This window comes from Phodopus roborovskii, unplaced genomic scaffold (assembly GCF_943737965.1).
Source record: "Phodopus roborovskii unplaced genomic scaffold, PHOROB, whole genome shotgun sequence".
Taxonomy (NCBI): Eukaryota; Metazoa; Chordata; class Mammalia; order Rodentia; family Cricetidae; genus Phodopus; species Phodopus roborovskii.
In genome coordinates, this window is record NW_026125432.1 from 101,301 (window position 1) to 117,836 (window position 16,536).

Here is a 16,536-nt window from a genome sequence, read left to right on the forward strand (position 1 = left end):
ATGGTAGGTTGTAAGACAACACAATATGTTACGAGCATGGTTTTCCCTCTGGCCTGATCCCCACCGCTGTGCTGCCTCAGCCCCAAATAACACAGAAAGACGCTGTGTTAGATATAAAGCTGTTGGCCTGTTACTAGCATTTCTTATTGGCTAGCTCTGTCTTAAATATTAACCCACTTCTATTCATCTAAATATTTCCATGTGGTCTTATCTTATGGGAGAGAGGGCCCGGCATTCTTCTCTCTAGGTTCTACATCTTGACTCTCTTCCCTACTCCTTCCTCTCTCCTCCTAGTCTCCTAGTCCTGCCTATCTTGTTGTCCTATTGGCCAACAGTGCTTTATTCATTAACCAATAAGAGAAACATATTTACAGAATGACATCTCCCATCCACAATGAGTGGAAAATCTTGTATTATGCCATCCCACCACAAGCTCTTTAAAGAGAAATAAAGCCATGGCTATGGAGCAGCAGTGATGAATCCAGTCGAGGTCCCAGTAGGCATCACTGAGGGAAGTATACATTGCTGGAGAAAGCATCCCTGTTTGTACTAATCTGTTTCCTGTTGTAACAAAACTCTAGAGGCTTCACAATTAAAATTGACTTGCTTATCTCACAGTTTCAGAAGATGAGTGTCCCAGATTAGAGGGGCCAACAGATTCAACCTCTGGAGAAGATGCCCATGACTCTGTTGCATGTGGTGGGAGAGAGATAGGGGAAATGGCTGTGTGAAAATACCAGAGCATCAGTAGCCTTGCTATACAACACTCACATGAAAACCAACTAGGGTCCCATGAAAATTACATTAATCCTTTCTTGAAAGAGCTTCCATAAACGATCTAATTACCTGCTGATAGTGTCCACCACCTAAAGGTTCCAATGCTCTCCACGAGGTCACCCAAAGGCTCATGTTTCCAGCATGTGAAATTCAAAGAGACAAAGCACAGCCTAACAGCAGTACAGTCGGGATAACAGCAAGTCTAAGGGTCTTGAGTTGAAACCTGCCTAGGATATACAAAGAATAGCAAGAAACCTATAGCTGGAGCAGATCAAAAAACATGGAAGACAGTAGACTATCAGGTCAGAAGGAGATCAGGGATACAGATTATATGAACCTGTGGAAGTTTTGACTTTTACCATCGGTATCATTGGAATTTGGCCATAAGTCTGATGCCTCATGGACCACTATGTAGAGCATATTAGATAGGTGTGGGAATTATTGGAGGAGGAACAGAATCAAGAACCGCGTATAGACATATTCTTGAAACCCAGCAATGTGGCCAGACTGACTCTGAGAAGCTATTTTGCAAAGAAGTCAAGATATTTATACCAGAGATATGACATGCCATCCTGAAGGTTCGGATTTGATGTCTGGAAGATAGAAGGGTAACACATCTTGGGGACAAACCTACTGCTTATTGTATCCCCTGGAAGATCAAGTACAGAAACCTTAATTACTTGATGTTTCAGTGCTGGGAGGTAGGGTCAGATCCCTTATGGATAGTTAATGTCTCTCTTGTAGAAATGGTTTAGCCAGACTGGCTCCAATTTCGGTCTCACCTGTGACCATGTGTCCATTATTTCAAGAGCTGAAGCAGCACAGAAGCCAGGCCAAAGTTCTAAGGGGCCACAATCATGAGAAAAAAAAAATAAGTCCTTCCTCTTCATTCATTAGCCAAAGAAGCCTCAAGTGTTCTGTTACAATGAAAGGCAGACACGTGTATCCATGAGACAGATGGAGAAGACGTCTGGTATAATGGTTTAGGGCCAAGGAACTGTTCCATGTATCCTCTTCCTCTTCCCTTTAGTATTGTCCTTATTTTTATGCAGAAGCAGCTCCATCCATTTCTCCCTTTACTCTTAGGCTTGCTCTTTCAGATTTCCTTTCCTTTTCTAGTGGTAATAAAAGACACTGTTCTCGCTGTCGGACTGAAGCATTCCTTACAGCTGATTCTTGTTAATAGGCTCCTGTGCCTCTGAGAAGTAGCTACGTGCTTATCTTGTCTCTTGAGCACAGAGCTTGCCTTTCCGTTCACTCCCATTGTACCATGTTCCTGACTCCTCCTGAAAGCGGCCCCTCCGCTTCCTAGCGGTTGTGGCGGTTGAATGTGCCCAAAGATGCACATATTTGAATACCAGTAGGCTGAACTGCTTGGAAAGGATTAGCAGGTGTGGTCTTGTTAGAGCAGAGTGTAACTAGGAGTGGGCTTTGAGGTTTCAAAAGGCCACACCATTCCCAGTTTCTCTCCCTCTGTCCCTCTGTCTCTCTGTGCCTCCAACCCTCAGATGTGGGCTCTCAGCCACTATGCCGGCAACATGCTGCCTGCCATGCGTGATGGTTATGAACCCTAACCCTCTGGACCAATCGCCGCGGTCACTCTGTCTCTTCACAGCAATAGAAACTAAGACAGAACTATACCTTAGCTTTGTGTTTACTCTCTTTCTCCATCCGCTTACCCCCGTTTTCATTAACCCTTCCAGCAAGTCTTCCCCCGTTGTGTTGTTTGATTTCATCTTTACTGAGCCTTCTCTTCTCCTCCACACCAGGATAATCACCTTACCTGTGTTCCGTCTTACCTGTCTCCTCTGGCCCTCAGTTACAACACTGCCTTATGATATGGAGTTTTGGCTCTTTCTCCTCTAACAGAATTGCATTTGATTCTCTTTAAAGGGGATTTTGATCTTATCCCTCCATCTTGCCTCTCTGTTGCAGTGTGCGGAGAGTTCGAATTCCACTTAGTTCACTTTTGAGTCTCTCGCTCCATTGTTTCCCTCTCGTCACACCTCACACTCTTAATTACCTTTTTCCCTTCAACATTTTTTAGGACAAACCAAATGGACAAAGAGGAAAAAAAATGTTTTGTTGATTTTTTTTCTTTTTACCAATTTTGGCCCACAAAATAAAAGGACATGTTTGGAGTCTAAAAGACAGTAATGGTACCTTGGCCTTCCTTAAGCAAGCATGAGCTCTTCTTAGGATTCCCTGTGAGAATCCTGTGAGTGAAGTTTCAGTGGTCTGGAGGTATAGTTCAGTGTTTAGGGTACTTTAGCATTTGTGAGGGCCAGCACCTTGCACATACCCACACCCAAAAATGTGCTCAGTAAGAGCCACTTGAGACAGAATCTTCTGGGGTCTCCCCCAACATTCTTGAGCTTCACCTTCACTTCTTGGCGGGGCTGCCATATGAGACTTCTGTCAGCCACCCTTTCTCATGGGTTAATGAGAAAGGACAGCAAAGCAAAGGGGATTTTGCCCAGCTGAATACCCTTTTTACAAATTTCAAAAAAAAAAAGTGTGCTCTTCTGAGTAAGTTGACAGCACTAAACAATTCTGTGCCACAAAGGTCTTTTTTTTATGCTTTTATTTAGCAAAACTCCCAGGTGATTTTGAGATACATTAGACAACTCATTCACTGAGGGCAAGGGGGTCATTCTAAAATGTTCGTCAATGGTTCTCCACAATTTTATCAGAGCCATAAAGAAAAAGCCACCTGAAAAGGGCCGTTGTATGGTGGAACTTGTATAGCCAGATTTCTTAAGACATTAAGAAAAAGCTGGCACTATCTATCTACCTATCTATCTATCACACACACACACACACACACACACACACACACACAATCACACCATATTAGTTTAAAATATCCCATTTAAAAATTAAATTTTACCTAATACATTATGACTATGGATTGGTTCTTAGACACAAGAGCTACTACACCTAGCTATATTTTGTAGAAGAGGCTGGGCATGACTCAATGTTGGTTCTACAGACTTCACCTTGTAACTGTAGGAGAAATATTTCTTGTAGGATGCTCTGTCCAAAGCAAAGGCCACCTCCCCTGGGTGTCTTGCTGCCACGCTGAAACCTCTCTCTCCTTTGCTACCTGAGTGCCGCCATGCCTAGACATCTCTCCCTATTCTGAGCACTACTGGGACTCAGGCTCTGGCCTCTTCTACCTGTTAACACGTGCTTATAAAATAAGGACCAGACACACATCTGTGCCTCACCTTTGAACTTTTGACAGTGTGGGATCTAAGAGACAAACCTAGCTTTGCACTCTGTCAATGACAACAGCAATGGATACATGCTTCCCCCTCTCTGGGCCTCGGTTCCCATGGAAACAGAGACAGTAACTCTTCCCAGAGCCGAACTGCCATGGCATTAGAGGTGGGAAAGCAACTGGTTCACAGTTCTGTGCCCTAATATGTCAGTTGTAGATGGGGACTGTCTTCCAGGGGCGGAACGTAGATGTTTCTAGAATGTACATCTTGGGAGGCAAAGCTTTGCTGATATTTGTCCTTCTGTTAAAACCTAATGGAATGAAGAACATGTTTGGGAGGAAGAGCAATGCGTGCTACACTGAACTGACAACTGCTCTTAGCTGTACAACACTGATCTGTGGACTGGCCTCCTCAGGCTCCGTCCACTCATGAGCTATGACTCAGATACACTGGCCTTGAAATCACACGCCACGGCTTCAAGGAGGCCGAAGGGAATAAAATGGTTTTCCTTAATTCACCATCCCACTTCTCACTGTAGAAACAACCACAGGGGTAGCAACTTTACCCTGACAGAGGCCAAGCTGCATCCATGACAGTCGGCTGGCCAATTAATTATAAGGAAAGCAGCAGTGAGCCAAACAGATTGAATTACAGACTTCACCTTGTTCCTACTTTCCACGAGACTTGGGCCAGCCAGCTCCGCTCAATAAACCTCCACTGGGAAACGGTGGTGCCGCATGAGGGAACGCACACCTACAATCCCGGTTCTTGGCAGATGAGGCAGAAAGGGAGTATGCTAAATTGAGTATATGAACTCTGTCTTGAGGGGGGAAATGACTAGTAAAAGACAAGAAAAAACCAGGGCTAACCACTCCTACTGTCACGTGGGGAGGGCAGGACAATAAGGAGGGTGTATCTCAGAGATGGTAACAACTATGAGACAGGATGAAGAAAATTACAGAAAGCCAGTGGTCTATGCCCATGCATGGTCTTTATGCATTGAATTCAGGGTTATATATTTATCCCTTCCACTGGCAAATGACTAGAATTTCGGTTCACTAGAAAAGATGCCTGTATTTTGTACGTGCACATGTGTGTGTGTGTGTGTGTGTGTGTGTGTGTGTCACACTCACAGTAATGATAAAATCCACATAGCCACGCTCTTGTCTTCTGCATGCTAAAGCATCATAAATCCATAACAACCCCTGCTTACGGCCATAGCAACCGCAAGCCTACATTGCACTGCCCAGCTGACTTCGCATTTTTTCTTATGTGCCATGCAGTTTCCTTTGTAACATATTTCAAAGATAATCCCTACCAAGCCGTTATAGAGGGTATCCCCGGGTGACCTGTGGGCTACAGCCCCCCTCAGTTCCGATGGGGTCTTCGTCTGTAGCTCTTCCACTAACTCGAAGGAGAGGCAGATTGGCCACCTATAAGCTGCATATGGAAGAGTGAACCTTCCCAAACTTGTGAAAGAAGTCTTCCTGCGCCTGGGCCAGGGCTTCTTCATCGATGTAGACCGCAGGGCCTCTTGGCCATGATGAAGTACTGCACCTTCCGCAGGCTCCAGCCAATCACGTAGTGGAGCCAGCCACACACGGCAGCGGTGGAGCGGCCCACCCCAGCGTTGCAGTGGACGTACACAGTGTGTCCGTTCTCCAGCAGGGCGTGCAGGAGGCACACAGCCTGTGGCAGCATCTGCACTCGGCCTGGACGGAGAAAGCACAGCACATGAGCCACTAGAGAAACTGCTGTCGCCGCTAGAAATCCCGGCAGCGCAGAACCCTGAGCTCGCGGGGACGGGGTCTGGCAGTTTGCTACATTTACTGTTTTACACATGTGAAACGCATTTAATACCTGAGAATACCAAGGTGGAGAGAGCATCCCAGAGGCAAACGGTCCATTCTGAACCTAACTATTCCAGCTGCTTTTTGAGCAACTTCGACCTTGATGCAAATCTCTCCACGAAGTTAACTAAGTCATGTTTTGGGGAAGGTGGGGGACTGAGGAAAGGATTTTAGCATCTTTTTAGAAGTGTTTGCAGAGATTGGGCGGTGGCTTTAGAAGGTTTGAAAGAAAGCCTGATAAATCCTGTCCCTCTCAGTCTCGCTACCCGTTCTTCCAGGCAGACAAAAAGCACACGATTAGTCCACACTGGTTTACGACTCAAACACACTCATTGATTGGCAGATGCAGTTTGAGACAGAATTGAATACGCTGGTTTTCATTCAAGTAATTCATGTGTGGTGACCAGTCATTTATGCCACCACAATCCAGGGAATACTGACCGGGATTTGACCTCTTTATTATTGGAAAGCTGTAGCCACAGTTGTTACTGTCCTCTGGCTGCCATTCTGATGATCAATCTCTCCCCATCCTGAGAAGTACACTGGATCTGGCTGAGCCCCAGCTGCTCCTGCATCCTGTCGGGCAGGGGCTTAATAACCAAGCAGCCTCTGAGCTCTGAGATGACCATTCTTTCTGCTCACACATTCTCTCTATAGATATTGAGTGAGACTCCTGTTTATCTGTCTAGTATTTTGGTGGACAGCATCATGACAAATGAAAGAGTATGGTTACTCAGAACTACTGGGTTTCACCTTTGCTCTTACAACTTGGCATTCCCCAGTTTCTCTGTAAATGATGGAGGGGGACCCGACGGCCCCAGGAGGATCTCCAGGGACTACAGAGACCACCTATCTAGTGTCCATATTGTGTTTCCTGTTGGATGACTGAAGAGATTAGCAGCCCCTCCCTCACCCGTGGATCTTCACTGAAGTCTAGAATCTTCCCCTGCAGCTTTCACTCCTGACATATTTTTCTTAGAAGCACTAATACCCTCAAGTGCCTTGGAATGGGGAAGGTAGAGTTTTCACAGAAGCTCATCATGGCTCCAAGGTCCCCTCAGTCACCTACCTCACTTCAAGCTTGTCATGCTCTGAGAGAGAAACAACCTGCAACAAAGCCATGATGACAGCCCAGTCTTTGAATGTGGTCATGGAAATGCACACAGGACACCCTCTCAAACTGACAGATTGCCTTTCTCTCGGTGTGTCTGAGTGTGTGTGTGTGTGTGTGTGTCCATCTCTCTATGTCTCTCTCCTCTCTCTCTCTCTCTCTCTCTCTCTCTCTCCCCTCTCTCTTCTGTCCTCCTCTCTCTCTCTCTCTCTCTCTCTCTCTCTCTCTCTCTCTCTCTCTCTCTCTCTCTCTCTCTCTCCACCAGTCCCTGGTAGCATCTACACACACCAGCTTCCACTATACCCACAGAGGCACACGTGTTAACTTCACTCAATCTGCACTCCTGGCTTCAGCTGGGTAGCCTGGCTCCTCCTGGAGCCCCATATCCAGAGCATCACATGGGCCAGTGGGTTCCTCCTGGCAATCTCAGTAACAGGACTAAGTGCTGGATCCACCATTTGTCTCAAGCGGTCAGAGGCGGCAAACATCCAGGGTGTGTTGCACTGGCTATGCTAAGAAGGATCTCACCTGCTCCATCGCAGTGAAGTCTGTGAGTAGTTTCTGGCATGAAAAGAATCCCCCCTGATAATCCTAGGAATCATGTTCTTTCTGTTCTGCCACCACTAGTATCCCTGGAAAAATTCCTCATATTTAATTCCATGGCAGGAATTACACAGGAATATCTTAAATATAATTTTAGAATCAAATGTCCAGTCTATTCATAGACCAGAGGGGCTGTTTGCAGTAAGAGCTCGGGGCTCACAGAACCAGTCCAGACTGAGTCTGCAGATGTTCTCCAAGGACAGCTCTGCTCCAACAGCCTAGGTAACGTGATACGCTTCACCTTTCCTTTCCATCTGCAGAAAGGTCATTCAAGAGACAAGGACACTTCACAGCCACTATGGAAATCGGTGTGGTGGTTCCGCAGAGAGCTGGGAATAGATCTACCTTAGGATATGGCGACACCATGACTGGACACATACCCAAAGGTCTCTACATCCTACAAGACAGGCATTTGCTCAGTTGTGTTTATTGCTGTTCTACTCGCTATACCCAGACACTGGAAACAGCCTAGATGTCGGCCAGTGAATAAGTAGATTAAAAAAAAAAATGTGGCACATTTACACAATGACACATTACCCATCTGTTAAAAAGAACAAAGCATGAAATTCACTGTCAGACAAAAATCATCCTGAGTGAGGTAACCTAGACCCAAAAAAGACAAATATCATGTGTATTGTCTTACATGTGGATGTTAGCTCTTATGTCTTTGATAAACAGGCTACAGTCTGTATAACCACAGCGGTCAGGTATAGAGGAAGGGGTTAGGGGGAGGAGGAGGATCCCCCTGGGAAAGGATGGATGGGAAGGGGATTAGAATAGGAAGAACAAACAAGGGGGGAGGGACGAAAAGGAGGGAATAAAGGAGGAATTCGGGGAGGGAGACATAAACCTAAGGGCCATTTGAGAGGTAATTTGGAAACAGACACTGCAGTAGAAGCTTCTTAAATTATTTGAGGGAAATCTAAGTGGAATTATCAAATAAAGCTGCAACTAGACGTTACACACCAGCAAATGAACTGCCGATGCCAGGAATGGGTTACATATAATTGTGTTGCTCGCCAAAGGGGCTCCACTGAACCCCACAAACAACCCAATCTATTGCCAAGACTATCCGTTACTCTCCACAAACTGCTGGTAAGGCCCTATTGATTAAGACAACACCTATACAACTCACTGAATACACAGAAGTCAAGGTGGTGCCTACCTAGAGCCTTCACACCTACAGACCAGTTTAAAGTTCATTGTACAGAAGGAACTCTTCATGCTACCAGAGTAGAAAGGTGAACTCCAACCCAGCTACAAACCCTGGGGTCTACAATGGTGTCCTGCCTACAAGATATGCTGGTCCAGGAGTGGCACAAAAATTTGTGACAGTAACCAATAACTGTCTAGAAGCTTCCTTCTTCAGTAGATGGGAACAAATGCTGAGACCCATAACTGTACAACGTGCACAGAATGAGAGACCTTGGAACATTCAGTCCAAAGTAGGATGTCTCCACCTATCCCTCCCTTGGGGGCTAAAGGAACTCCGTGGCAAAGGAGATCGAAGGAGTCTGAGAGTCAGGGGAAGTAGAAAACACCAAAGAAACAACATCTACTAGACTCAACAGAACTGAACATGAGCTCTCAGAGACTGTGGCATTGGGGCCTCTGCAGCTCTACCCTAAACACGGTTCCAGTGCTGAGAGGAAGTGTGGACACATGCCTCAATCCTGGCTCAAAAGCAATCTCCAATTGATAACTGCTTCCAAGGGAAAAATTCATTTTATACAATAGAGTCCATTGGGTACACAACCACAACCATGTATAAGAACAGACCTTAACTTAGTGGCATTTAGAAAGGATGTGTGTGATGATGATGATTAGAGTGAACTTTTTTTTTTAACATTATACATCTTTTGTTTATATATTACAATTTCTGGTTTTGTCTTATTTATGGGTTCTCTCTGGGTGCTAACGTGTGTGTTTCTGTTTCTAGTGCTTTTTCTGGCTCCTCTTTTTCTATTTGTTTGTTTTGTCCTTTTCTGGTTGTTTTTATATTATACCTTTTTTTTTTTTTAGATGCCTGTTTGTTTTCTAAATAAGAGAAAGAAAGAAAGGTGTGGATTAGGGTGGGTGGGGAAGATTTAGAAGTGGAGGAAGGGGAGCCCATAATGAAATGTATTGGATGAAAACAACTTAATTTCAATAAACAAGTTCTCAGCTTAGGAGTTAGGGATAGAGTCTTGCACATCTGAGAATATCCTATAACAAGTGCTTTCTGTCACCTTCAATATTTACATGAAGGAGCCAAGGCAGAGATTTGTCCCAACGGAATCCTCAAGTGGCCACTCAAGGGCAGCACTCTGACCCCGAAGCCTCTGGCCTCGACCCCTGTGCTGTGTTCCCTCCTAATCCACCCGGTTGCTGACATTTTCTGTCTCTCATCTCAGTCTGGATTCTCAAAGTCCCTGTGTGACTTCAGTGTCTTCCCAGCAGTCTAAGAAGTCTGCATCCAAGGGCCCCAGGGCAGAGCCAGAGTCACCAAGAATGAAAAGAGGGTCTTCACTGTACAAGAGAGACAGTATCAACCAGAACATACAAAGTCACATTTCATGTGTGTGTGTGCGTGTGTGTGCGTGCGTGTGTGTGCGTGCACACGCACGCAAACACATGTTTCACGTGGAACTTAATTTGATAAAAAGCTTTCAGCCTTAAAACAGTAAGGTAAAAATAATCAGATTCTTTTCCTAAAGGGTTACTTGTTAACTTATGTGTATGAGTGTTTGCCTCCAGGAATATACATGTGCCCCACCATACCTTATACCAGTGGAAGCCAGAAGATGATGTCAGATGCCCGGAAACTGGAGTTACAGGCTGTTGTGGGCTACTACGTGGGTTCTGGGAACCAAACCTGAGTCTTCTGCAGGAACAACTACTGCTTTTAACCACGGAGCAATCACCCCTGCTCCCAGACTATTTTTTATGAAAAATATTCCAGATTTTCAATGTTGCTAACTAAATTGAAAAAAAAAAATGGTAGGTCAATCAAAACACTCCAGCATCTACGTTTCTCGCCTTGGAATTTAAAACAAGCATTGGGTGTAAGTAGATGCTCACTCAACAATCATTAAATACCTCAATCAAAAGTGAACAAAGAACAACGATGAAGCAATACCATTTGTTTGATCTGAGACACAGTTGACTGCTCTGTTCTACCCTGTGTTCAAAACCTGCTATAGGGCTGATTGAAGTCTGGGATGACTAGAAACTTCCCGAAAGGGGAGTAGATATTAAACAAGCCTAGGTTACAAAAAACAAATAGGTTTTTAGCACCTGGTACTTTAGGACCTTAAATAAGGGAGGCCAAAGGCCCCGAAAGGGATGCTTTGCTTTGTCTAAGGTTGATCAAGAAAGAAATCCACAGCATGCTTGAAAATTTTTCCTTTCTTAGCCCGGGGGAAACATATAAGAATACAGATGAGGGTCATCTTATCTGTAACATCCTTTGTAGAATGTTAAAGAACTCCAATCTGAGGAGCTATGGGCCCTTGATAGCTTCTAGGCAAAGAGAGTCAGTTTTCTTCACGAGTGTGTCTCCTGTAGGCTGGCCATGCTGCAGAGGATGGCCCCACATCATATGGTCAGCACAAAGCAGACCCCACAGTTATATACAAAGCAAACAAACAGAGAACACGATGTGGGAAGGGTATACGAAGGTGAAGGTGTGGGAGTAGATCTGGAAGGAATTGCAGGGAGGAGTCATTGGTCAAAATATATTTTATGAAATTCTCAGAAAATTAATAAAATAATTTTTTAAAAAAATTGTGTCTAATCAACTATTGTTGTTGTAACTTAAGAAAAACGGTGCATGAGAGAAAGATGCCATGCAATGGGATTCAGGCTGAGGGGTTTTTGATTAGGGAAAGGGATCATAGAAAGGGAAAGGGAGAGACCAGCCTCCGGGGATGGGAGCCGCAGGAGAGAGGAAAGAGGGGGAGAGAGGGGAAGAGGGAGAGAAAGGAAGAGGGGAGGATGGGAGGTGGGCAGGGCCCTTTAAAAGAAAACGTAGTGAATGTGCACAGGTGGTGCTCTTAGTGGCTGCAGCTGAGGGCGTATCCTGTGAGAACCCCAAGGGCAGGCCGGTACAGATGCCTGGATACTAACAATTAAAATCTAGTTAGTAGAGATTCCCACCCTTAGGTGTCCAGTGCTAAAATTAACCTGCCGACATTCCAAGCTACTCAATGCCTACAAAGCTCCACCTTGCTGAGCTTCCGGTGCCATGGTCAGTGTGCTTTGCATAAAGACTGAGATGGATTCAGCCTGCTGAGAGGACGACCAACCGAGGCGGTGTGGACAAAGCAACACCGGGACCCTTAGAGCTCAACGGGAAGGGAAGAGCGCGTTATTGGCACAGAGGTCAACCGCGCGTCTGACTTCCCCTGAGAAGGAAGTCCTAATGAGCAAACGACGTTCATTTCACTGAGGTAGCTGCTGGAATTTGGAGATTTTTCATTTCCCAGGTGAAAGAGGCAAAACAAAAGACTAAAGGAAAGGAAGGTTGTCTACTACGCCATATATGATAAAATGCAAAACAGGGAGGAGGGTCAACAGGACAACTGATTGCAGAAGGCCTGTGACAGCTGCGTCTAACCGACTCTCTCTCTCCTTTGCAGACTTAACCTGTCAGCACTGCGCAGCAGCTCAAAACACTCCCAGACAGATCCCACCCCTCCCCGGGACTTCTAAAAATACCCAGGTGGGTTCACCTACATTTATTATATAACTGTCAGCTACGTAGATTAATCGGTTGGTAGACGGTCACAGTCAGGAATAGCTAACTCCTTGGTCACTTCTCCAAGTCCTTTATGCAGTGCCAGTCTGTCCCGCTGCCCTGTCTGTCAGTCTGTCTGTCCTGCTGCAGGCGGGGATCCAGGAGGGGTGCTTCTTTGCTCTCATCCAGTTGCTCTGCTAGCTCTACAGAGGACGTGGACCTTAGATGCACTCACCTGGTGACCCAGTGACACCCCTCCCTCCCTCCAATGCTTGGAGTACAACCACAATGGTTCCCGGTGGATAAAGGGACCCCACGCTACTGAACAAACTGCCTATTTGCCAGCAGAGCCTTCATTTAGCAGAGCATGGATTCTGCAGTGGGGTGAGTAGCAGTTAGAATTAATAGCTCGACTGTTCCCCCGCCCGCTTCCCTCATATTTACACTGATGGGCAACAGTGCTGTGAAATTAGAACCACAGAAGCCAAATCAAAGTCTCTGTGTGGGCTACAAATGTCCTAACAAGTCTGTGGCTGTTTTAAAACCAGAGACCATCTGTGCAAAGCAAACCCAACCCTCTGTTAGCTGATGGGATTCTGTTTCCGTTTAGCCTGGAGAAAAGGCGGGGCTCTTTAAGCTAAGAGTCATATGATCAGATAGCTAAGAGGAATAACCGGAGTGCTGATATCTCCCCCTACCTCAAGGAACATAAATAATACTGTTCCTTCCTCCATGATGGAACAGCTCAAATCTGCAGAGGGCCCTGTCAGGCCAGGAAGGTCACCTGAGGTATCTGAAGTGCCAAAGGCGGCCAGTGACACAGGTTCCCGCGGTCCTCAAAGTGTTCTGCTTACAGCCCACTGGTTGTGGGGGTGATTGATAAGCTACGCCCCCCCCCCGTTATTTTTAACAGCTTTGCATACCTGTAGCTAACCATGAACACAAGGAACTGAAATTATGTCGGTCCGTAGACTCTGTCTGAGCTCTACAAAGAAACACGTAGTTGCTGCTTTGCAGCCTGGCTTGGGGAGCACTGCTGTGGGTCTGACCAGCACCCTCAAAATCTGGGCTGAGACTCCTTCCAGACTGACGACCTGGTGCCACCACACACCCTTTCTGTGCTTATCTCTTCCTCTCCAAAATGAAGGTGACTGTAACGTTTACCTAGGACCTTCTGAGAACTTGATGCGTTAAGGCACAATCAGGAGCGGGCAGGATTCACACTAGACCTCTACGAGAGAGAGCAGAAGGGGAGAGACATTTGCTGGCTTCTTGGCTTGGAGTTCACTGCCATTCTTTGAAATCACGTAACTCCCCAACACTCTACAGCTCTCTGCTGCCCTCTGCTGACACATTGTTAATCCTGTCGTCCAGATGCGGCTCTCTTACCCCTACTTCTCAGCAGCTGTCTACCCTATCTATAAAGGGCTCTTCTAGAACTCCAAACCCCTGTGCCTTCGTCTACATTCTTTATTGCACTCACATTGAGCTCCCTCTACCCACATCTCACAACTCCCTGTCCAAGCCATGGGATTCACGTAGGTTGCCTATCTGCCCTCTTGAGAAGGAAGCCACAAGCCCCAGACCCAGAGCGCAGCCCACCATTCACTGCCCACTCCCCCCCACACACACACTGTAACTGATTCTGAGCTTGCGTTACTGCATCTTCTGTCTCAACCGTGACTTACTGTCTCTGCTTCCCCACCCACGGTAACCGGTCCATGAAGCCCGCTCTCCAGTCAAGACTGACTCCCTGCCATGCTCTCCACAGCCTCATTTCTCACAGTCTCACCATCTTACTGCACCCACACCACTAGATCCCCAGCCCCGGCTGTCCACGCTGCAGTGAAGTGCACTCTTGATGGAAACCTCAAAACAGAAAGAGCCAGCCGTGGCACTTCCCGGCTTCTCTGCCCTAGCTTTGCTCTTACAGGGCCGCTCTCACTGCAGCCCCGATGCGGGCAGCGCTTTTGCATCCTCTTGATCCACACTGGCCTTTCAGCTCCTACAACACGCCGCCTCCTCTCCTGACATACGGGTTCTTCTAAGCTGTTCCTTCTTCCTTCTCTCCCCACCTCGCCCTTTCTCCACTCAGAGCTCAGACACTTCCTCAAAGGCATTTCTAGACTATCTACACACGCTCTGCAAAATGTCTGTGACTCTTTAAAACTTAGTCATTGTGCTTTTAAATGCCTGTTTTTGTCCATTCCATTAACACTTGCCATCCCTCAGGGACTCTACAATCCATGCTCCCAGACACGAACATAAGGCGCACACACAGTAGATACACAATATATACTATATATGTCTATGTTATAAAATACATATTTAGTATACATAGTATAAAATTTAAAGAAGCCACGTAACAGAATCCTATTAAATACCTAAAGACATTAAATCTAAATCCCTATGTTAATTACAATTTTATAATTAATATCTAAGACATTCAATTATAGACAACTGAAACACAGACAATAAGCTGTCTATGACAAAGTTCAGCAAAGAACCAGAGTGCGTGCTTCTGACCCTTACTTCAGTGCTCAGCGTGTGCCAGGTGTGGGCACCAGATGTAGACCAAGCCCTCATCCCTGTCTGGCCCTTACCTTCAGTGCTCATGTCTGCTGTGGGCATCCAGATGTAGGCCAAGCCCTCCTCCCTGTCTGGCCCTTACCTTCAGTGCTCATGTCTGGTGTGGGCATCCAGATGTAGGCCAAGCCTTCATCCCTGTCTGGCCCTTACCTTCAGTGCTCATGTCTGGTGTGGGCATCCAGATGTAGGCCAAGCCCTCATCCCTGTCTGGCCCTTACCTTCAGTGCTCATGTCTGGTGTGGGCATCCAGATGTAGGCCAAGCCTTCTTCCTTGTACAGCTTCATCATGGTGTCTGGAGTCATGGGTTCGGGGTAGCGGTTACAGCCTGAAGAATTCTGGATGATATCCCATTCAGTCTGGAAATTCATGACAGCTGTTATTCCCAATTCATGCTTCAGTTTGATAGTGACATGTTCTAGTTGACGAGGGCAGCTACCCAGCCAGATATTTGGTAGAATTCTGGAAAAAAAAACAAATGGGATCAACAATGACTACTGCTCTAACCTGAGTTCTCAGTATCTGTATACAACGTATACAATTAATCTTCCAATCTAGATTTTTAAGGATATAAGAAACAATACTATTTTTTTAAATGCACCAGTATTACTGTTTTAGGACAACACATCATGAATCAATATGCACACCAGGAACTGGACATTAGGAACTAAATCCAGCAACGTAATGAAATAAACTCCCCACGTTGTGCTCACTGTGTGGATGATGAACAAAATCCATCAATTCATTTCAAACACTTCCAAAATTAAATGTGAAAACAAATACCATCATCTCAAATTATAAAAAAATAAAAATAAAGAGCCGGGCATTGGTGGTGCACACCTTTAATCCCAGCACTTGGGAAGCAGAGGCAAGCAAATCTCTGTGAGTTCCAGGCCAGCCTGGTCTACAAAGTGAGTTCCATGAAAACCTCCTAAGCAATACAGAGAAACCCTGTCTCCAAAAAAATTAAAAAATTAAAAAATACACATTGTTAAAATACAGCCATCACACCTGTTTATCCCTATGCAATATTTTCCAAATAGTATAGGACTTGGGAAACACGCTAAACCTCAGAAACAGTGAACTTGCATTACATAAAATCAAAACCAAAATAAATGCATTAGCTCCCAAATACTTTTTCTATATGTCATAAAAGGTGATGTGATAGTTTGAACGGAATGGGCCCCTGTAAGCCCCTAGGGAATGGCACTATTAGAGGTGTGGCTTTGCTGAATAAGGGCTGTGTTAGAGGAAGTGTGTCATTGTTGGGGTGGGGGTGGGTATGCTTTGAGGTCTCCTATGCTCAAGATATACTCAATGTGACACACAGTTCGCTCCCTGTTGCCTACAGAGCTCTTAGCTCCTTCTCCAGAGCCATGTCTGCCTCCCTTGGCTTCAGAGTTGGATGTGTCCCACACAACTTGCTTTCGTTAATGACCAACAAGCGCCACTCCCCCCCCCCCAAACCGCATGCTTGTTTCCCTGTGCTCACTTTCCCTGCTGCGGGGACTGAGTGGACACGTGAATGAGCTTCTGTCTTACAATGCCAAACTCCAGCCATGAGACCGGCTGCCCTAGAGAGCCAAGATCCAGTGAGGCCTTGTTTGTTACCTCAGCAATGCACCTGTCTTATTTTGTGAAGACAACATCCACGTCATTAGTGGCTT

General features: G+C 45.8%; 1 protein-coding gene across 1 annotated transcript; it reads right to left on the reverse strand.

Moving 5' to 3' along the window:
* Window positions 1–5,413: 5,413 nt before the first annotated feature.
* On the reverse strand, window positions 5,414–15,264 carry LOC127215311 (laforin-like). The gene is made up of 2 exons (XM_051175682.1): window positions 15,090–15,264; window positions 5,414–5,713 (listed from the first exon to the last, which is right to left on the reverse strand). The coding sequence occupies exons 1-2, from the start codon at window positions 15,238–15,240 to the stop codon at window positions 5,511–5,513; spliced, it is 354 nt and encodes a 117-aa protein (XP_051031639.1). The 5' UTR covers window positions 15,241–15,264; the 3' UTR covers window positions 5,414–5,510.
* Between the last annotated feature and the right edge of the window lie 1,272 nt (window positions 15,265–16,536).

Coding starts and splice junctions, on each gene's coding strand:
- LOC127215311 (XM_051175682.1), bottom strand. CDS start 15,240: ATGAATTTCCAGACTGAATGGGATATCATCCAGAATTCTTCAGGCTGT. Junction 5,714..15,089: donor ACCAGACATGAGCACTGAAG/GTAAGGGCCAGA, acceptor TTCTCCGTCCAG/GCCGAGTGCAGATGCTGCCA.